Source organism: Cephus cinctus, unplaced genomic scaffold (genome assembly GCF_000341935.2).
Source record: "Cephus cinctus unplaced genomic scaffold, Ccin1 Ccin1_scaffold0310, whole genome shotgun sequence".
NCBI lineage: Eukaryota > Metazoa > Arthropoda > Insecta > Hymenoptera > Cephidae > Cephus > Cephus cinctus.
In genome coordinates this window covers 64,784-86,855 of record NW_014333013.1, presented here as the reverse complement: position 1 = coordinate 86,855, position 22,072 = coordinate 64,784, and the positions used below count along the sequence as shown (strand labels likewise).

Here is a 22,072-nt window from a genome sequence, read left to right as displayed (position 1 = left end):
CTATATTTACAGATCCCCAAATTATTATACTACGTTTCATGTCTGGAAAGAACTGTACTCTATTAGGTGAAATAATATGGCCATAATATAAGCAAATCAAAGTGGAATTGAAGTTTTAGTGGGGCAAGACAAACAGTGGATGAAATGGAATGCAGTCCGAAAACGAAAGGTGCCCCCAGGTTACGGCTGACATTTCGTCTTTTATATTCTACAGCAGCTATTCTGCACTGCAAGAAGAGTGGCAACCATGTTACTTTCAAGGCTTCAGGGAAAGGACATACTTGATGGGTATTACCCGAGGTATAACAACTAGTTAATCGTATAATGCGTCTAAGAGAATCCTGATGGCTCTTGTTGATTATGTTTGTATTTCAACTTTTTTCTTTTTATTGAGAAACAGCTTAAGATTTTTAAGAGTTACCTCGACGCGCACGACTTCGCTTAAATTCTAAGTAGAAATAGGTACAGCGCACAACGTTCCAGTTTCGTTCAATTGCATTATCATAAGTCGATAGATGATCAATCGTTTCTGTACGACCTAGTTTTTTTTTATCATTTAAAACGAATTTGCAACACTCCATTGTGCGTCTTATTGATAGGGTGTTGGTGAATATGTACAACGGGAGTCTATAGGCTTGTGAATCGAATAAACGACGGAATTTCCGGGACAGAGAATGCCTGACGTTGTCCAGCAGAAAGCGTCACCGTCGTCTCCGATACTTCAGTGATGTTTTTCTTTAATACACGGTCTTTTCGTTTCCCTTTGATTCGATTTGGTGGTAACAAGGTTGTCACGCATTCATTTCGAATATAAGGGCTAAGCAGGGGACATGTCGTTCTCGACCATTGGTTTATTTCTTGACAGAGAATCCATCGCCGGTGGGGTCGAGAAGCCATGGGTAGTTGTTAGGGCATTCCATGCAGGTAAAGAGACGAAGTGTTTCTCCAGGAAGTTCCCGGGTAGTTAATGGGCAGGCGTTAGGTAGAGAACAGTAGGGTTGTCCTTTCTCATCGCAAGTTTCTTTCCAGTCTTGGAAATCCCTGAGAGCCGACAGCTCAGTAGGGGTCTGCATCCACTTGATAACCTGAATGATACAAAACGTTAATATCTTCTAATAGTAAAGAGTAGAAATGATAATTAGTTCTGATGATAAGAAAGCATAAATGATAATATCTTTTTAATTGCTAAATTAATATGTATTGTTACAAATGAATAGTTCCTTACTTGAATCATGGTAACGAAGTAGACATCACTCCTGGCCAACATCTCTTCGATGAACTTGATGAGTTCTTCCCTGTACTCCTTTTTACTCTTCAACCAGGAAGCATGGAAGTGAAGACCTAGAGGTGCTCTGTTGGTATTGAAATGACGATTGAAGTTGTGTCTAAGGAGACGACCAAACTGTTCTCCACTTTGAATATTGGAGCAGGAGTCAACCATATGACAACCAGGTAAGGATTCATCAAAAGTAGGATCATCACGACGATCAAGTTCATTCATAACCATCTCCCACACAGGATGAGACCTGGATGGACAGTTACCACCGTTTCCATTACACTTGTGAGGCATGCGGAAGTACAAGGTGTATGGCCAAATAGGAACACGACCAAGAGAAGCAGTGATGGAAGCATCGTAGACGAAGTACTGATCAGCCATCATTTCGAATTGCTTGTTACCGCCAACTCTGAGATAAGGAGCACGTACGCCAAGGATGGATGCATCAGTGATGTTAGCAAAACGTTCAATGATCAAACGAGCACCAGCCATCTCAGCCAGCCAATCGTCATAAGATCCCAGGGTCCAGTATTGAGGATCATCCTTATGCGTCAGTGAGAATACAGAGATCTCATGACCACGTCTATGAAGGTCCTGAACCGCTGAGTAGTTGGTGTACTTGTGGGACACAAAGAAGGTACCACGAATCTGGCAGCCGTTAGGATTTTGACGTTGACCATTGAAGATCTCCTCATACAGATCGATATTATCAACATTGACAGCTCCATTGAAGGTGATCGTTATCATTTGAGGTACTTGCTGAGCATCAATGTTGCCAGGTATCCTGGTACCATCAGCGGAGCAGTAACAGTCTGGCAATTGGCACTGTGACGGGTCGCAATCTGGTGCACGGTTAGGGTCGGTTTCTACAGCTGTAATAGAAAGCGATTCAGATCCACTGTTGAAGGGCATTAATTTGATTACAGGTACTGCTTTATCTTGTCGCTAGTGCTATGACTTACTGCAGGCATTCTCATCAGATTCGTCCTTGCAGTCAGGTTTGCCATTACAGAAAAGTTCCTTATCGACGCACTCGCCATTTCCGCAGGAAAGTTTTCCTTCAGGACATATGGGCTCGTCTGTCTTCAGAATAGGCAAGACCTTGCGAGGCTCTGTAAACGCGTGTATATATTTTTGTTAATAATAATTAATCCTTTGAGATACCAATAAGGATTCTTGACTGATTGTGAGGTGTTCTCCAAGGCCCAACTCCATACACTTTACGCATTACTTATGTTTAATATTTACAAACCAGATCCAAATCTAAGTGGATCACACTATGTAAAACCTATGCATTAGAATTATTTAATACTCTGTATGTGTGTGTGTCCATGTATACGTCTCGTAATAATTGAATGTGCGTATATCATTACACGTGTCCAGACTTTTCTTTTTCGTGCAAATTTAAATATAAGCGACCGAGTTGTGACGCGGGGTTCAGTTTAAAAAAAAGTAATTGTTTACTCACGGCGACGCACGCGATTAATTATATAATTTGTTATTAAATATATAAAACACGCCCATTTTGGATGTAAATAACATCTTTTAGGCGTGAACAGCAACAGACAGATAGAAAGACAGACCAGACAGAAGATAGACAGGACATACAAGAGCAAACATTCAGAGAGCTTTAGCCACGAGCAACATAAAAACAGAAAAGAAAGACAGAGGAAACGCGTCAGGGTGTCGTGAAAAAAAGGATTCATAAGAGTTAACGTCGATACGTAAATAATAGAAAGTTAAAATAAGTTCATGACTTCGCCCCGTGCCTTTGCGTTAATAACGTACACGTACAGAAAGTGAGGTAGAGCATGGATAACAGCCATATATTTTTAAGTATCACGTAATTTGCAAAATAAGCAAAAGAACACGTAGCGTTTCAGGAAGAAAGAGATTCTGCGTATAGAGCCAAGATGAAAAATCCTGCCAGAGGAATATAAAGTTTTTTCTGTTAAAAAGGAAAACTTTGAGAAAGAATACAGTAAACAGCGCGATTGGCGCACGTGGATCTAAGCGAATCTGCAATTGTAAACGAGGTCGAACGAGTGAAACCGATTTTAGAGATCGTGCGCACAAGCATCATCGCGCAGCCTGGTACCGGATGCGAGTACGGGGCGCTGCCGCTTAGTGTGAAAGTTGAATTAGAGATTTGCTGAGAGCGTTAGAGACGGGACACGAGTTGAAGTTCTTCTCGGGCTCGTATAATAGTGTCGTTAGAAACAAACTACGATCAATCATAAGCATCGAGGAAAGCGTGTTGATTAGTGACAAAGAGTAGAGATAATATCTGTACAGAAAAAGAAACAAAGAGAGAGAGAGAGAGAGAGAAAGGAGGGTAAGATAAAAATGCCATGTATGTCATTGAGCAAATGAATAATCGTGAATGAGTGAGTGAGGAGACTCATGATCGATGATAAATTTGTATAAATAATTTTCTGAGATATTAGAGGGATGCTGAGCTCAAGGATTAGAAGGATGTTAGTGAACTAGAATGTGCGTGCTACGGCGCGAGTCTACGAGATTATATTCGATCAACCTCCCCCTATCTCCATGATAAACAATAGTCTATCAAGTATCTACTGATAGCAGGAGACAGGAGGGTCCAGTTTTTATTTTCTTTTTTTTTTTGTGTAATCCCCGAACGTCACTTACTCTCGAGCTTGTCACAGTTGGTGACCTTGCCCTTCCAGTCGCAGGTTTGTTTATCCAAATCAAAGGCCAATCCGCTGGGACACGTGATTTGCTTCAGGCCGGACCTTGTACACCTGAAGGGAAAATGCCGTTTTTGAGCTTAACAATTGTATTATAACAGTGCTTACTCTCGAGCTGATCGCAATTCTTCACATTGGTCTTCCAGTCGCAAGTTTGCCTCTCGATATCGAAGGCAAGACCCGTCGGGCACCTTACTGTAGCCAATCTAGTTACTCCAATTTCACTGGCTTTGTCGCACCTGTATTTTTCATTTATTCGTTATCAGATTGATTACTTTTACTCTTTTTAACTCCCGACTGTCCCGCCTGAAGGCAGACACAGATGGGGGTTATGTGTTTCGTTATCTTTTTTTTTTTGACAATCCATAACCACAAAAACAATCCCTATACGAAAAGCCTGAATAATTTCTACATGACATTGTCACAATGTTAATATATATTTGTCAATAAAATTCAAAGAAAATCAAACGTGTTGCAAGAGACCGTAACTTCGTGATAAAATCGCTACTCGACCACAGACACAGTTTCTAAGTATTTTCTCTTCGTTTTCTCTAAACAGTCTTCTCCACCTCTACCGAAGTAACTTCTTATACCTTTTTCTTTGCTTGTCTCCTTTTGACCAGTCAACCGCGTAGCCCCATAGTCCTTGAAGATCAAGTTAAACATGACTCGAACCGAAACTCTAATTCGTGACTCATCCAAAGTTTCTTCATCCTTATCCCCCATCGGTACCAGTGTTATAACTATACTGCGACGTACTACCGGTATCGTCCTGGTACCAGGAGGATGGATGATAGACATAAAAAGACACGTTCGCCTTGAACCATGTTCTATACTGCGTTCCGTGTTACTTCAGGTAGCTTTTTTTTTAAATTTATGTCTATGCAAGCACTATCTGAGTTTCGCGAAGACTCTTAAGGCAAATGGATTCTCGTCGTTCACCGTTAAGTCCCGATTAGTGAAGAAGGCGAAGTCCTTGACGGTGCTCACAACGTCAGACGCGACTGACATTCTATTACCTTGAAGTAACCGGTAGGAAAGTGTTTCCCGATGCAACGTATTAATAGGTGTGGCAGCATAGAAGCCTCTTAAGCCTATCGCTTCATTGGGCCCTCCCCTTCCCTTATCCACCCCTCCACAGGAAACAATAAACCACTGTAAGTCGGTAAGTGACAAAGGGATTTGATCCACAAAAAATCATTTACCGCTGATCATTGGCGTGATGGAAAAAAAAATGAAAAAATAGAAGGGGGTAAGAAAAAAAATGTTAAGTATGCGGAAATTAATAAAGTGTCCCTGGTAGCGGTAGGTGCGTTTGGTACCTTGGTTACGTTATTGTTACGCGTGTTCATTTGTACTTGAGTGACACGTATGGGGGGGAATGAAAGTTCTTTGAGTAAAAGAAATAAAAAGGGTAGTTGATATCGCAATGCGTACATCGCACTAGATGTAGGTGGTACTATAGCGAGTTTAACCTGCACACTATGCAATTGCGGAAATGTTTTTATTCGCGATAGAGAGTTGCAAAATGGTCGACCGTAAATGGTTCTTTGTGGTTAACGAATGGAGGCTGTGGTTCCCTTCTTTTTTATTTGTATTCAGTTGGTTTTTGCAACTTTTATTCCGGTTTTTACCTCACAACGTCACGACAGTCTCCTTCGATGTTTAAGCGGAAGTACTCATCCCCGGGTCTGTCCTGGCAGAGTTCTTCTGCGGTTGCTTCCAATCCATCTCCACCATCGTCGTCCTGCGCCCTCACCGTAACTGAAAATATACGTTAATTTTGAGAATAGATCTTTATGAGATAATTCAGCGTGTTTCGTGATTTATTATTAATTTGCGGATTATGCGCTGTACGGCCTCTGATGCCTTCCGCGGGGGGATCATTGAACTCTCGGGGCAGTAGAAAGTCTTGGAAATGTCAGGGCGACCGGGGGGGAAAGCGACAGTGGTTCTCCAAAGTAGGTTCTCCGATACTCTCCATTTTGGATAACGATCAGTTCCCGTGTACATTCGTTCCTTTTGATTTTTTATATATAAATGATCCTCGTTTCTTGATAGAGATCCACTACGTCACGCTCGTTGATAAACTGTACTCGCGTTCTCGAAAACATTTTTCTCTGCTACAACGCACAAACATCGGGTTTGGAAACGCGTTGCGAATAAAGAATCAGAAATGGATGTTTTAATTGTACCGTATTAAATTACACCTTTTGTAAAATTAATTTACGATAAGTCTGATACGCGCAGTTTTCTTCAGATTGTTTCCGAAATATTTAAGAACAGTGATAAAGTAAACTTATCTGATATTAAAGAGTACTCACCGGCAAGTAGACAGAGGGATCCTAGTAGGAATATTAACTTCGGCGACATGATCGTCGTCGGCGGGACAGAAAGCGTCTGGACAAGCCGCGCCCTCTCGCCCCTCTATATGTGCACCACCACTCCTTCCCTCTTCTTCGGAGGACTTTCACCTTCCGTCTAGTGCTGCCATCTTGGTCTCGTATGGTCCGCAGAACTACCAGAATGTTCACCCGGATCAGAGGATCCTAGCGAAGATTTTACTGGGGGGGTAAAACCGATCACTAGAACTTGGAAAACTTCAATCCGGAAGCCACAAACACTATGGCGACATCACTCTGGGGCAAGACCCCCTAGGGGTTGAACCATGAGAAATCTTCAATCGCCAAGTGAGTGTAAGGAACTTTTGAAAATACCTTCTCTCTGAAATTTGTGTCAATTATAATCCGAGTAGTTCAGTAATCATGCGTACGGTTACGGGAATGAAAGTACGATGACATAACTGTAAGAATGTGCATCGTAGAACGTCGTTCATCTTTAAACGCCTACGTCCATCGGTTCCTTTAAAGATTTGTCGTTAAAGACCGAATTGCTTCATATCATGAAAACCATTGATCTCCTATCGCCTAGGTACACATAGAGAAAGTCCATAAAGAAAATGGTACGCCTGTGCCAGCCAACCGAAATTACCAAAGGAGGCGTTTCTAGAAGCAAGAAGGACAGGTATCTCGGGTGCTGTTCAGCGAAATGACAGTCTGCAATAATAAGAAAGGCTTGACCTGGCGCAGTAAGCAAAGAACTTTTATAGACTCACCAAATTCTTGTCTTGTCCTTGCCTCATCGATACAACACATGAGGATTCTATCTGAAGATATAAAAATATTGCAAAAACAAAGAGTATAAATCTGTTTGAAAAATGGGGCAATATCATTTATATAAAAATATTATATATAGCCTTTGCCTGCGCATCCCGGATAGCCTGTATCTCAGCTAGATATACGAATACTCGTCTACTCGATGATGGCGTCCCTCGAAGGCACATACGTTCTCAATACTAAACTCTTGCGCAACTGCTCCAGATTGAACTTGCGTATATAAAGTGAGCAAACAAGCAAGTGAGTGCGTATAACAGTATATCGGCGGTATTAAATGCGATTGAGAATCTCGCACGCGGAATGGCCGTTAGTTTCGTCTCATTAGTTTCGCCAATGAAAGCGAGAGTCACCCGTTGTGGCTTGATGGCATTTCTAACGCGAGGACCGTCGAGTCCTTGGAGCAAGATGCACATGAGATGCCAGCTGGCACGTTCACCCGCAAAGCGTCTGCAAACCAGTTCCCTTGTTCTGGCATATTGCGAGGAGTTCGTGTAGTCTTCGAGGAGCGAAAGAACTAGGGGGAAAAAAAAGATTAAAAGAAAAAATCAGCAACAAAGTACCTAAGCGTCGTCGCCGTCGGCAGCAAGAGCCCTTTACTTATATAACGTTGCTTAAATTGTCGAATAGCACTCACGAAAATATCAGCCGGACATTCGACTCATGTACGATGTGGAGAAGACACGACGTGAGCCACTCCTTCAAATACCAAAATATCTTTTGAGAATGGAAACTTCTAATTATTGAGTGTCCATAGTTCATCGTCAGCTAACAGGTATGGGCTTCCTGGTGAAGGTGGAATCGTACTTAGTATAAATATAGTTCTTACGAGCTTCCAGGATTCCACTAAAATAATAAAAATACCAGTTGTTAATCCGTTCCTCGAGGTCTTCGTCGCCATGGCGCCAGACTTCCACGGTAGCGCACTGACCTACAGTTCCTGGTTTTCTTTTTCTATACACTTGTTTTTAGATACAATTTATCGTCGATACATCCTCTTCGAGGAATCTTGATTTAAGAACAGCCTACACCTACGGGTCCAATGTCCCATCGACTGGAGGACCTTGAACGCGGTGGAATGTTTCTTTGATCTTAGAAAAATCCATAGGAAATTGATAATTGAAATTGTACGCGTAATATTGATCCTTCTGTTACGAGGCAGCCTAGAAATGAAATGGAGCATTGCCCGGACGTGTTCCTGGCATCGTGTACAGTAATAAGGTGGACAATGACCCGGGCTGGGTCAAGGTGAAAATCACGTAGTCGTGCGTCTCCTACGAAAGAGACCATCCACATCGGCGTAGGTACCTAGAGTACGTGAGTTGAATTGGATTAGACAAAGACATTACAGAAGATTAAATCGACCTGTGGAATGGTGACCCAGTATTTTTTAATACGATCTCCTTCATAATATATACTTAAGCTGCGATGGGGAAAGGTGTCCTACCTCTTTCATGATCAACGTCATGCATTCTATATGAGTGAATTCGGTTCGTAGAAGTCATTTTATTTTTATTTCACGAATCCGGAGAGCCACGTCTGGCGACCATGTTGCATTCACGATGCATCGGTAAACCAACCTGGTATAATTATGCGAGTCTCGTATTTCGAAATGCATCCTGTCCCTGCTGTTGCTACTGGCAAGTACGCAGAATCATACGGGACTTGACAGAGGTCGTGCAATGAGGATGGGAAAAATTTTGAAAAATATGTAAAGAATTAATGCTATTGGCGAGAAAAATATTTTGAAAATGTGAAAATTTCAACTTTCCTTTTACATCGCTATACCTTGTCTAATTTCGTAGAAGAGACTACCACTGTCTGTTATATATGCTCATTGAACCAGAGAGGTCTGGCGCCTCTTATACTTGGATGTAAGTGCATATAGAAATTATTGCTGAAAGGTAAAGAAGAATGCAAAATTATTCTAGACATGAGAATCAAGGATTAGTCGGGTTGGAAGGTGCAGCGGTTCACCTTGTAGGGCAACCTGGCCTTCCGTTAATGCTCATTCTCAATTCATGTAAGTGTCTGCACGCGATTTTCTCTGATTATCATGTCCCTTTCGTTAGGTGAGATGATATCAATGGTTATTCAACCGATATATCGTGAATACTGGACGCCTGATGACGAGGAACGGCCGCTATTGCTGCGTGAAGATCAGAGAGACACACATCACAGGCAATCGGGCATTGGTATCTAAAATCATTGAAAGAAAGTGCTGCCGTGTCGTTAGGCGACACAAATTTACGATCCACCTTTCTAAAACTGGCCCCCAAATTTTGTGGAAGAAATCGGAATGCTAATCCGACGTCAATCGCTTATACACCAACACAATTGCAATGCGAATGCATTATTCGAAAGCGGCAGTTGGCTGAACTTTAGTCATTGAGGCGCGAGCACAAGGTGCAACAGGGGAATTGCAATGAAATCGAAAGCCTGAAGTCATCAAAGGTCGTCTCCTTTGTATAGAGACTTTATCTCAAGAAATGACGATATACAACGAGATATGACCAATACGTTTTTCCTAGTTTTACTGGTGACTCTGTTGAGTCGTACGAAATTGTACATTAATTCGGAGAAATTCAATTTTTTCCCCAGGGTCTATTTTCTGTCATGCACATTCAAAAGTAAGAACGAACTTTTGAAATTCCCGCGCTTCGGTGACGCTAAGCGAAATCAGGCTTTCGTGCTTTCGCTTGTAAACAATCGTGCAAATTATAGAGAAATTTATTTCACATGCTTTGATTCTGTTCTACTAATTTTCACTCACGCTTATAGTATAGCCTTTCTCTTTATATGGCATTATCATCTTTCATGTACAATAGATAAATAGTTCTTTATAAACAATTACACAAATTTTTCTGATAACGAAACTGTACATATACATATTATTAAAGGATATCTAGTAGCTGACATCAAATTCTTAAAAGAGTCAGCCGAGAATTTACCATAAAACTATCAAGCAATTAATAACTATTTTCACTTTCGAACATGCTTTCAGCTGCTGACGATGAGCATTATTACTCGATTTACATCAGGAGTGACTGTCAGTAAATACATGGTGGCAGGAGGAGGATGATAATTTCGTAACCCAAATTGGGTCGTAGTGAAGTTTACGCGGAACAAATGTTACGACCTCACTACGTGGAATCGCAGATAGAATTGAATATTGTAATCGAATATGAAACGTGCATGCTATAGTGCGCGTATAGCGACCTCGAATACTGGTAAACACATTTGTCAGAGATTTCTTGGAAGTTCGCGAACAATCTATACATATATATACAGGGTGTCCCACGACTTATTCCCCAACGGGCACTGGCATATTCTCCGTTGAAAATAGAACAAAATGTAATTTATCCGAATGAAATCGGTTGCAGCGTTCTCGAGAAATTAAATATTAAAAATTTTGAAATATCATCGTTTTAAGTAAGTTCCAATCATCACCAAAAGAAAACAATAGCAGTAGAAAAGGGAAGTTTCGGGCGTTTGCGTCTGTGAACATATTCACTCAAGTAGAAACTGTAATATTATCATTAGACTATGACTTATCCAACATGAGACTTGATGATATTTCATCACAAACAAATTGCATTTTGTTCTACTTTCAACGGAGAATATGCCAGTGCCCGTTGGGGAATAAGTCGTGGGACACCCTGTATATATTGTTATGCCGTGAGGATGTTATAAAATAATCTTCAACACTTTTAATAGTACTAAAATAGCAAAAGCAAACTATTTTTTATTGTACCTCTGTTTCGTTAACAATGGCACAATTTTATTCTATTTTCCTTTCTATGAGTGGACGATGCTCACTCGGAGCTTACAGTTCGACGACTCGCTCTTTGTTGCGTCTAAATAATGAAGAGCTTCTACGCCTTAGTACAATCTTTGCTAACAAAGGGTTGCTTATCGTGTGGTACTAAGAATCCTAACCTAGTAAATAATTAAGTAACACTTAGGTGCATAACAATATATTTATTTATTTATCACGGAAACTTCTTTATAGAATTCCAAACCCCAAAAGGCATACGGGTATATAATCAAGCGTATATTGGAATTCGCATTATTCCTAGACAAAGACAGTATCTCTAAATGGGATGGTGGTTCAATACTCGATCACAATTCTTGGAAATCTGTATAAAGTAGTTTGCGATCCGGTTAGGCAGCTATTAAGTATACTATATATATCACATATACGTCAGAGACTTCCAAGATGGAGCATGCACGATTTTTAACGTCATCGCCCAAAACAAGCGACTCTTATTCGTACGGGTAGAAGATCGTATAATACGGACAGCCATTTCAACAAATCCTGATTCCGTCCACCTAAAAAAAAACGAAGCCACTTCTCCTACCTTACTCCAAGGACGTCTATCAATTTGTCACCTCATATCGTGAATATCCGGTCGAAATGCGGAAGAATTCCAGACATGCCTGAAATTATGGACAAATTGGTATTTCAGTGTGTATCTGAGGCTGTTAATCGGCCACGTCGACGGTACCAGTCGACCTTGCTTCCTTATCACTTTCACCCGGTAACGTTCCATAGATGTGTAACTCCGTGTGCACATTGGTGAAGTCTCGAGGTGGATAATGATCAGAAAGAAGTCTCCCTCAATGTCCCTCAGGATATCATGACTACTGCTAATGCGCAAAACAGGATCGGCACTACAAAGGAAAATGAGAATCGGATTCATGCCAGTTGAAGTAGGTTGATATGGTAGGGGTCAGGAAGGTGTTGACCTTGCCCCTGAAGGAACGCGAAGCCCTCTTCGTCTGGATGGAAGAGAGATATGCCCGGAACGCCTTCACTTTCCCCTTAGTTCCAGATGGGAGCTGTGGGCCTTTTTATTCTGAGACCTCAAGGAAACAGTTCTACCTCTATACACTATACACTTCAGATATAACATAACAAAAGCATTATACCCATATAATACCAGAACGTACACGGGTACTGGCACATCTCCTCACTGGAGGAGTCAGCCATAAGGAAAGGAAGGAACGTACAGGGGTTTTCATTGCAAGCCCACCAATTGGAATTGGTTCTAGCATAGAAGTCAAACTGACAGGTTAGGATTCAGATGGTGCGTTTGGCCTGAATAACCCTGTATATGTAATACATCTATATAACCATATACATATAAGATTGAGATTCGACTTGAGTATGGATACGCCTCTGGCCCAAGGCATCGGATAACTTTCACTGTCAAATGTTATATGTCACGTAACGCACTGCTAAGAGAACTGTGTATGTATACAACCTAGAATCTCCACCATATGATTCAAAATGGCCCCGTTACGTATCTCTGGCGCTCGTGTCTCTCTAGCGAATACAGTGCTATCCCATCTAAGTCTATGGAACAGAAATCCATGGATTTATATAATTGAATATAGGTATACATCTACATAGGACCTGTTAGTAAGTATACATAACTCGTTGTACATACAGGATGTGGCAATTCTAAATGTTCGAGCGAGACGATCCTTCTCCACGCGATGAGAATTAGAGAAGTGAAGGAAATGTCGAGGACGTTTATTTCTTAGAGAAAACTCAACGGGACTTGTCAATTTACGAAGGGAACCACGTGTCGTTATACATAATGAGAAATAACGTAACGCCATAACCTATCCTGTGCTATTCCGCTGTGGCAAGAATGCCGGCACTTGGAAGACATCCTAGTAGTACGATAGTAAGTACAGTAAAAGAAATGTTAGTTGTGCTTTATCATTGTATGTATAAGAAAATTAGTGAGCTCAACTAGAGTCTACTCGTAATACAAATGAATTATAAATGGCGTGAACGTCGGCGTCACGCGCTGACAATCCTTTGTGATGTCCTTGCGTTCGAAGGACTCTTACCTGGCGCATTTATTTTAGATGCGGAAGGCGATCACGTCGTCCCCTCACGTTTTCCATCTTCACGCGGTGATAGACGTGAATCTACTCGGAAGTGTAAAAAAGCCGGAAAGAATGCCATAGTGGGCGATTCTGTACGGGGTGTGGTATCACTGCATAGAAATTTATATGGCTGTAGAATAATACCGTCCACGCATATGGTGGGCCTTATCTTACAAACTCCTGATCGATGAGTAACTATAAGTTTTTATTTACAATATATATATATATAGAGAGAGAGAGAGAGAGGTAACAAAGTTTAGTCACGTCCTGTAAACGCATTACTCTCGTGAAAGAGTAAGTCATCGTGGAACGTCGTCCAGGGTGGGGCTGCTCCACTTTGTTTCCTGGTAACAGCCTCGGCCATGCCTTAAGGCTTGAGGGGGCCCATTGCCCAGTGCCCATGATATTATGGTTTGCGGGGTCGTCGACTTTCCAAACGTAGAATTTTGTCCTTCAGTTACTTTGAGTTACTTCTTCTTTATTTCACGTTCTTAACACGCGATATGCAGGCTGGCACAGGTAAAGTATTAAGACTAGACGGGCACGTTAGCAACGATGACTACTTTTGATTGGACCACCCGGCATAACGTACACATTTCGTTATATAGTTGGATTGTGTACTGAGCTTTCTTATAGAACCCTGTCAAATCCATCTAGATACCAAATTATTTTTCATGAATACTTCATGTTGCAAGAGTCTTTTGCAAGAGTACATAGAAACCGCAGACTCCTGCTCATGAAACAAAGTGCCTTGGCATTAAGAACGTGATAGGAAAATGGACCTCTTCGTCTGACGTTGTCGAATCCCCTTTAAGAAACTGCCTCCTTATTCAAAGTTTCTTCAGCACGTTCGGTACTCGCAGGTATGTCTATATACGTGTAGCTCTTACAAACAGGGAGCCAATTCGCAGGAATTAGAGTGAGAATAAGATTTTGCCCAGTCAAGCGGAACGCTCGTGTAACACAGGTAGCTGGTAATAATATCGTCATGGTAATCGTTATGCCTCAACTCTTTACCTTCACGCATATATACATATGTACCAACCATACACATCGCTATACAGGATTTAACACTAAGTGCTAACAACACTTAGAATGTGGACGTATATTTGCGTATAAGTTGAACAGAGATTTGTATGACGTTTAAATACCAACAAAATTACCTCATACAGTACCGAACCTTCGATAGCTCAGTTGGTAGAGCGGTGGACTGTAGTTGGCATTGATCTTCATAGAGACATCCATAGGTCGCTGGTTCAAATCCGGCTCGAAGGATATTTCTTTTTCGCCTTATTTTTTATTTTCTCTAATAAAGAGCATGATGATCTCCTAGACATGTGAAATTAGCCATGTAAACCAACAGTGAATTTACATCTAATCATCAAGTACCGCGAACTGCTTTAGGTCTCACTCTCAATACAGGGATTCGCGTTGAGTACAGATATGTATAATGTATAAGCCTTTACAGCTCGCTTGTCGCAAAACTCGCTAGAAACGCCACAGCGTCAGACATAGCAACACTCGCCTTCGTTTACCCACTGACCTAGTAGGAATCAATTTCACCGCTTCTATTTGACGATTAATTTTTTCGCGTCGAACCTCGCCGTTTTGCAAAATAAAATTTATTTAATTTATATAATCAACACGATCCAAGACTGTTTTTAGAATATTATTTATTTATTCAATTCAATTTACATAAGTATGATATACCTCTTTATCTATTCAACGTATAATCTAGATCTTTGACGTTGATATAGTTTAATTAATTCTATATGTAATTTAAATATTATAGCACTACGAAAAGTCGTCTGAAATTACAAAAACGTGACCTCGGTTATCTAAATCTTAGTAACTTTCACGACAAATCTAATTGTATTCTAATAGACGATATTGATTATAGATTCGATATCCTGCTTCGGAAGACGATGATAACCATGAAGTCGTCAAAGTCACACTTCAATATTTCATACGACCTTCAAGATGCAATAGGGCGGCTGTTCAAATTGATATAATAAGATCGTCCAAGGATATTACTTATTCAATGTAACTGGTAAGACGGAAGAGATCTTTTTATAGACCGTAAAATAATGTTAATTATTTATAATCAAATCATAAGTCCTTTATTTTGTTTCAAGGTATACTTCTCTTCCTTACCCTCTATACGAGCAGAAACGTTCCTTTCGTCCTCTTATCTGCTACATTAGTATAGATAGCCTTGCCGTTCGCGATGCTGAGATACGCAGCTTTCTCTACTTTCGCTTATGCGACATTTTAAGGTGGTGTATCCCTGTGTAGTTTGCAGACAGACTATTTATCGCGCGGTAAGGTAGAGCTGCATTCCATAAAATCGTTACCGATCCTTCCATAACAAGGATACACACATTTATATATATATATTTTTTATAGGTGGCCGTTAAAAGGATGTATACGAATTTTGCGTGTCATCCATTAATAAGACTCCTTCGAACAGTGACGTGCAGCCTTTCATCGTCGAGTTAACAAATAATGAGGTAGTATAAATACCGAAAGAGAAAAGACAATAGAAGAGAAAGAGTAGAGTTGCTAAAAAAAAATAACGATTATTGACAGTTACAAAATCAGCCATTGTTTCTGAGAACCGTGGACATCTTGTTCATCACTGGGAAACCAACGAAGGCCATATCAAAAACATACGACCAGTCCTTTCGCTTATGTCAGGTAAAAATAACCTGGGGCGATGCTTTCCGAAAATTTCAATATAGAAGATTGCCTATTCTTCCATTAAGACTCTCAGGCAATAATTTTATACTGTACAATATGTATATGTATAGAGTCCATCACGTTGCTACGTCAAGACTCTCTGCTTATTGGCCTGTTGGCATTTAAGAAACACTCACCAGCCATTATGGTTAGCTCAGAACTTTTCACAAACATCCGTTGACTCGATAATTAATTGTGCATCATAACTTTTAAAAAGCTTCTAATAAGCTTATATATGTATAGCTTTCATTAAAATCCTTTGCCACGACGACTTAACAATTTTATTCTACAAAGCATTTAAATATATAACATCCAGTGACGTCTGTTTCCATCGCAATGATTGACGAAGGTGTCCATCTAAGTTGCTAGTATTCCTGAAGTAAAAATTTTGTAAAAATGGTACATGATCTCTTAAAGGATTCTTAATAGAACCAATAATCTATATTGGCCTGCTGTCACAAAAGTGGCCTGTGTTAGGATCGGTGCCAGGGTCCCACTCGGGTACAAAATGTCAAGCAGAAATAATGTCTGCCATCGAATAAGAAAGTCCTCTGGCTCGTTACGTGGGCTTGTCGTGTCGCAGTATTGGCCTCCCAACCCGTATTAAAGAATGCAAGCGTTTTCTCAGGAGCAGGTAGAGGACTGGTTTGGTTTATTTCATTTGGGTAGAATCGACTTCACTTGGTTAACGTCGCCAGTCACTATTGGTTTTCATAGCTACCGGGCCAAACTGCTCCATTTTGTCAATGGAGAGGTCTTGTTTCGTAATTAGGTTCAATTAAAAAATTATTCCCTCTTTGCTGTCTCTCACGGAATTCGTACACATATGCGTTTGTAATATCATTATTGATATTGATTTCGTATAACCACTTTGTACACCCCCTTCGATCAGCCTTGATCTTAATATTCCATTTCGATGAGATACTCCCTCCTGACAGACCTTGGGCTTTTTAAGTGCGACAAATTAGGACTCAGTCGATAGATGACCCCGTTTTTGATAACTCCCACGTATATTATCCGATGTATAAAATAAAATATGGAACTAGGAGAAACACTCTTCTTGAAAACGCCTATTTTACTCTCAACAATATTGATATACTTGCAAATGTAATTTTGTTCTTAATGTTATCTTCCACAGGAGTCAACTAGGTCTTTGGTCGTGGAACTGATCGTATTTCAATATTCGGATAGCGGTAACACAGTCAAGTTTATCCAGAGGTACCAACTATGAAAAACAATACAGGTAACACAAGATACATAAAATACAATAGAAGAATGCCGCGAATAAAAAGGATAAGTATTAATTTTTAAAGGTGTTTTATTAAAGATTTTTTTTTGAGAACAGTATCACTTATTTAAAATATATATTTATATATATATATAGTTTGGTTGGTCAACCCTTAAAAAAAAAAGGGTGTTCCGGGGAGTTTTGGCGGTTGCTGAAGGGAACAATACACAGGTGAAGAGGCAAGAAGAATGAAAGGATGATGGATACAGGGAAAACAAGGAATTAAGGAATAAGTATATCACACGTGCTCCATTGCATCATCGTCATGTGAAGAAGGAATATAATAAGGATGGTATAGAAAGGAGTAACAGGAACATAAAGGGAGTCGTGTCTATATTACATGTCGAGTCTCACTTGCAGACTTCTCCGCCGCGCGAAGTCCGCCATCTCGCGCGTTTAAGTATAAACGTGTATGTGCTTAAGTCACTTTGATTTCAAATGAAAGCACCTAAGACGTGGAGAATAAAAAAATAGCATATACACTTGGTAGCCGTTCACAGCCAATCGTCATCATCCTCAGTGATAGGGTAATATGTAAGTGCGTGTGTGGATGTGTACGTGTATGGATGTACGTTTGTATATATGTATATGTATATATATATATTTTGTTATAAATTTCTCCTCTCTATACCATCACTCTGATAAATCCCACGTGCGTGTGTATATTGAAAGTGTAATAGCATATAACTTTCCTCGTGTGTGCTCATACGTTGCTCACACTGGTCACGCATCTGCGTATTTTCATACGTTGCAGAAATGTGCATGTGATCGTATTGAGCGTATTGGTACAATGGAGCGTGAACGATACCTAGGAGTGGGAATCATTGCCAAGCACCGATCGGTCTGCATCCCCACTCCAAGGCCATCGTTGACGAACAACTGTACATACGTGGTTGGTTCACTTTCAAATACATAAAGAGCCACTCGAAAGTCGAGTCGGTTCTGGAATTGGTTTTCCATGTGTCAAGAGGTCGATGGCGCACCGTACGGGCCATAAACGAATCAGGCTTTCAATGGCGATGCATTGGAACTAAGGAATTCCAATGATAGTCATCTACGTGGCCGGATTGAATATATTATTAGGGTCTGGATAATTATGGCAGTGCGCAGTTGAGTGGTACTTCAGGTACTAGTCACTTCGGTACTCGTGCGATATAAATTTATGAGATAGGCCACGCGAGTCACGTTGGACGTTAAAAGGGAAGTCGACGAGGATGACTTTATGTATATGATGTTTTTTTATCTTAGATGATTTCATTTCGAAGTAAGGAGGGTGGAGGGTGACTTGGTCAGATGTATTAAGGGCCTAGAAGAAGCCATCTCCGGTGGGATCATTGACCCATGGGTAATTGTTGGGACAACGGACACAGGTCTGGAGATTAATCGTCTCCCCGGGAACCTCTTTCGAAGTAAGCTTGCAGCTGTGCGGAACCCAACATGCTGGGGGTCCGTCGACGACGCACTTCTCCCTCCAGGGCTCGAAGTTCTTTGATTCGGTTACGGTGCGTGGATTTTGGATCCACTGGATGACCTGAGTCATCGTCACGAAGTAGACGTCGTTGTGATTCGACAGGACCTCGTCGATCCAGTAGAGGAATGCGTCCAGGAACTCGGGATTGTTCTTAAGCCATGCGGCGTGGAAGTAGAGGCCAAGAGGGGCGCGATTCTGCTCGTAATGGCGGTCGAAGTTGTGGTTCAGGAAGTTGTAGAATTGGTCACCTGTTAGGATGTTGCTGCAGGAGTCGACCATAGCGCAACCTGGTAGATATTCGTCGTTCTGGGGATCCTCTCTTCTGTCAAGCTCGTTCATTACCATCTCCCAAACGGCGTGGGATCTGTTTATCAATTAATGATTAGATGATTGCATTATTGTATTATTATTATCATCGTGTTCACTAGGTCCTTCAAAGTAATTCTAAGCTTACCTGGTTGGGCAATGTTGCAGGTTACCGTGACAACGGTGTGGCATCCTGAAGTACATGGTGTACGGCCATAGGGGTGGATTGCTCAGGGCGGCAGTGATGGTGGAATCGTAGAGGAAGGCTTGTTCCTCCATCATGGTGAACTGATTGTTACCACCGACTCGAAGATAAGGAGCACGGACACCCACGACACTGTTATCAGTCAGGTTGGCATACTTCTCGGCGATGATTCTCATGCCGGCCATTTCTTTGGCCCAGTCATCGACCGTAGCATCAGACCAGAAGCGTTCGTCATCATTATGCCTGAAGTGAATTATTATCTTGTTAATTAACTCTGTTCCAGGATTACTTCATGCTTACAAAATATTTGGATACACTTACGAGATTGAGTGCACGGCTATCTCGTGACCCTTGCGGTGCATTTCCTGGACGGCTGAATAATTCGTGTACTTGTGGGACACGAAGAAGGTGGCCTTGATGTCACAACCGTTAGGATTTTTGCGCTTTCCATTGAACATTTCCTTGTAGAGATTAATGTTATTGTTGTTGATAGCATCGTCAAAGGTTATGGTAATCATCTGAGGAACGTCCTTGGATGGCAAGTCACCGGGTACCGTGGTACCATCTTCAGAGCAGAAACAGTCAGGCAGAACGCAGACTACTGGGTCGCAGGGAGGAGCTCTGTTGGGATCATTGTCCATGTCTATAGAACAACAGAAATGACGGCTTTATATATATATATATATATATATATATATATATATATATACACATATATCTTTGATCACCTTTCTCTATTTTATAGATATTATATCAGGAGACTGACACCCTCATTCCAGCAAGAATTCAATCACTCCTTGTAATAATTCTGTGAGATCTGGATTGAAGTTGGCAGCTTGCGAGAGAAAGTGCTGAGCGACGAGTCTTTCTTCAGGTAATCACATATATAGATATATTAATAAACTTACCACAAGTGTTTTCATCAGATCCGTCACCACAGTCCTTCTCGCCATTGCAGAAAAGGCCGCGCTCGATGCAGTTCCCATCACCGCAGGCAAGGAAGCCATCCTGACAGAGAGGCTCATCGGTGTAAAGGAGTGGCTTGGCCTTGCGCTCCTTGTTCTTCAGTTTACAATTGTCGACGGCATCTTTCCAGTCGCAGGTCTGCTTCTCAATATCGAAATAAAGACCAGCAGGACATCGGATGGCTTGCAGACCTGAGCTGGTGCATTGGATGACGTCCCTACAGTTGTCACCCTCACCGGCTACAAGACGAAACCATTCTCCGGCGTCCTTGTCCTTGCAGATCTCGCTCTCAAAGCTCTCCTCCTTCTTTGTACTGTCTTCCTGACGCTTGACACGCGATACGCCCTCTGAAAAGCGTTATTATTGTGACCCATGGGGAATCCCTTCATTTCTGATGTCGTAGAGGAACTGAAAAGCTTTCCGGTAAGCATAGAGCTTGGTGTTTCTCGCTAAGTGAAATGCCGTCCGGCTCTTTCCGGATGAGCGAGCATGCGGACAGGCAACCTGTAACCGCTGTCACGATCTCGTCGTAAGTAATATTCATAATTTTTGTTTTTCATTTCCCTGACTTGTACCCGGGCGCCGCAGACAGGGAAAGTTGTCCCCACCGGCTTTTGGTGCCTTGGGCAAAGGAATGACGTCACCTATCCGGGACCAACCAGACGGGCCGCTCCGGTGCTTTCACGTTCTAATATCTTATGCAACTGTCTCCGCGCTCAACGGTAATCGACGTACAGAACATTCCGTGGGTGAACAATTCTTAAGGTTAATATATTTAGTATTATATAGATCTTAATAAAATTATCATTCTCAGAATATTGATTATCTATTAGAAAAAAAAGTTTACACTTATTTAATTCAAAGCACGTATATTAACCTCTTAGGCACGGCTGAACTTTGCGCGGGGCTGTTTCTCTGTACGGCAGAGTTCAACGCGAATTACGTGTAAATGATAAGGCACTGCAATGTGTGACGGATAATGCTGTTCTTTACACGAGTACATTGGAATGAAGTGTTTGATGATTAAATTATAATTTTTCTTAAAGATTTAACAATTTATTCTAATAATTAATAATAAGCAACAATTCATACCTGACACTGGTAGATAAAGAACAGACTGTATATTGCTGTATATTGTGAAAACAATTACCAATCGATGTGGATGTAAAACAAATGTGAAACAATGTATGAAAACGATTACTTTCTTCAAACGGTGAGCGAGTGTGCCAGTAGAGTGCGCCAGTATAGTAGCGCGTCGTTCAGAGAGATGGCGTCCGCGAAAGCCACTATAGTGGCGCGTAGTGCCTAAGGGGTTAATCGTTTGACCATCGAAGCCGGCGAATCGACGGCCATTTTGCTTCTATTTTTGTTTGATTAGTCACCCAATGCTTTAAATATATAAATTAAATAGGTACTCACCGGCAAGCGCAAATGCTGCTACCAGAAGCAGCACCAGCGAGGACTTCATCCTCACCTACAAGATGGGGTTACCCTTTCTCCAGCTAGCAACAGGACCACTCCGTATTGCTTTTGGTACACTCTCCTTTATCAGGAACCCCAGTTTTCTCCTCTTTGACTTTCCTGTGCCAAGGATTCACTCAGTATCGGAGATGGTCGCCCTGAGTCCACGGTGCGACCAAGGACCAAGGTTGATTCTCTGGTGGAGGTTTTGAACACTTCCGGGGAGAGCGCGCGACAGGAACGTACAACTAAAGGGCGCGGGCCTCGGACTCTAGGTGCCGCTTACGGACTGGTTAGGCGCGCCACTCGCCAGGCCTTATATTGCCACCACCACCGGCGAGTGGTCCCCTCTTTCGTGGATGCTGTCCAAGTGCTCACAAGAATACAACACATTCTTCGAGTCCACGACTGTGTTGGTTAGCAGTACCCTGTCCCTCCTCTTCGACCTCCTGCTATCTCTTTTCACCTCTTCATGAGATTTCCTCTCTCGCGTCTCCTCTCCCAAAGAAAGTTAAAGGGTGTCTCGCGAGAAATGCGACCCTGTGTTTCCAATGGAGTATACCACTAAGGCG

At 41.6% G+C, this 22,072-nt stretch overlaps 2 protein-coding genes, 2 long non-coding RNA genes and 1 other non-coding gene across 6 annotated transcripts; 3 read left to right on the top strand and 2 right to left on the bottom strand.

Moving 5' to 3' along the window:
- Nucleotides 1-349: 349 nt before the first annotated feature.
- LOC107266418 lies at nucleotides 350-6,467 on the bottom strand. 2 transcript variants are annotated; one of them, XM_015736879.2, is made up of 6 exons: nucleotides 6,312-6,467; nucleotides 5,622-5,751; nucleotides 4,096-4,226; nucleotides 2,239-2,388; nucleotides 1,226-2,148; nucleotides 350-1,085 (listed from the first exon to the last, which is right to left on the bottom strand). In XM_015736879.2, exons 1-6 carry the CDS (start codon nucleotides 6,358-6,360, stop codon nucleotides 852-854), a joined length of 1,617 nt encoding a protein of 538 aa, XP_015592365.1. In that variant the 5' UTR covers nucleotides 6,361-6,467; the 3' UTR covers nucleotides 350-851. The 2 variants fall into 2 exon arrangements, with proteins under 2 accessions (XP_015592365.1, XP_015592366.1); XM_015736880.2 differs by lacking the exon at nucleotides 4,096-4,226 and adding an exon at nucleotides 3,929-4,041.
- A 6,138-nt stretch (nucleotides 6,468-12,605) lies between these two features.
- Nucleotides 12,606-17,080, top strand: LOC107266437. The gene is made up of 7 exons (XR_001537416.2): nucleotides 12,606-12,856; nucleotides 13,044-13,255; nucleotides 14,965-15,114; nucleotides 15,200-15,390; nucleotides 15,471-15,574; nucleotides 15,654-15,761; nucleotides 16,942-17,080. It is a non-coding gene; the product is annotated as an uncharacterized LOC107266437 (long non-coding RNA).
- Nucleotides 14,244-14,339, top strand: Trnay-gua. The gene is made up of 2 exons: nucleotides 14,244-14,280; nucleotides 14,304-14,339. It is a non-coding gene; the product is annotated as a tRNA-Tyr (tRNA).
- Nucleotides 17,081-17,187: 107 nt separating the features above from the next.
- LOC107266436 lies at nucleotides 17,188-21,803 on the bottom strand. Its single transcript, XM_015736914.1, has 5 exons — nucleotides 21,459-21,803; nucleotides 19,982-20,386; nucleotides 19,395-19,716; nucleotides 19,017-19,316; nucleotides 17,188-18,926 (listed from the first exon to the last, which is right to left on the bottom strand). The coding sequence occupies exons 1-5, from the start codon at nucleotides 21,505-21,507 to the stop codon at nucleotides 18,398-18,400; spliced, it is 1,605 nt and encodes a 534-aa protein (XP_015592400.1). The 5' UTR covers nucleotides 21,508-21,803; the 3' UTR covers nucleotides 17,188-18,397.
- On the top strand, nucleotides 20,374-21,084 carry LOC112494153. The gene is made up of 2 exons (XR_003059327.1): nucleotides 20,374-20,462; nucleotides 20,628-21,084. It is a non-coding gene; the product is annotated as an uncharacterized LOC112494153 (long non-coding RNA).
- Nucleotides 21,804-22,072: the final 269 nt, after the last annotated feature.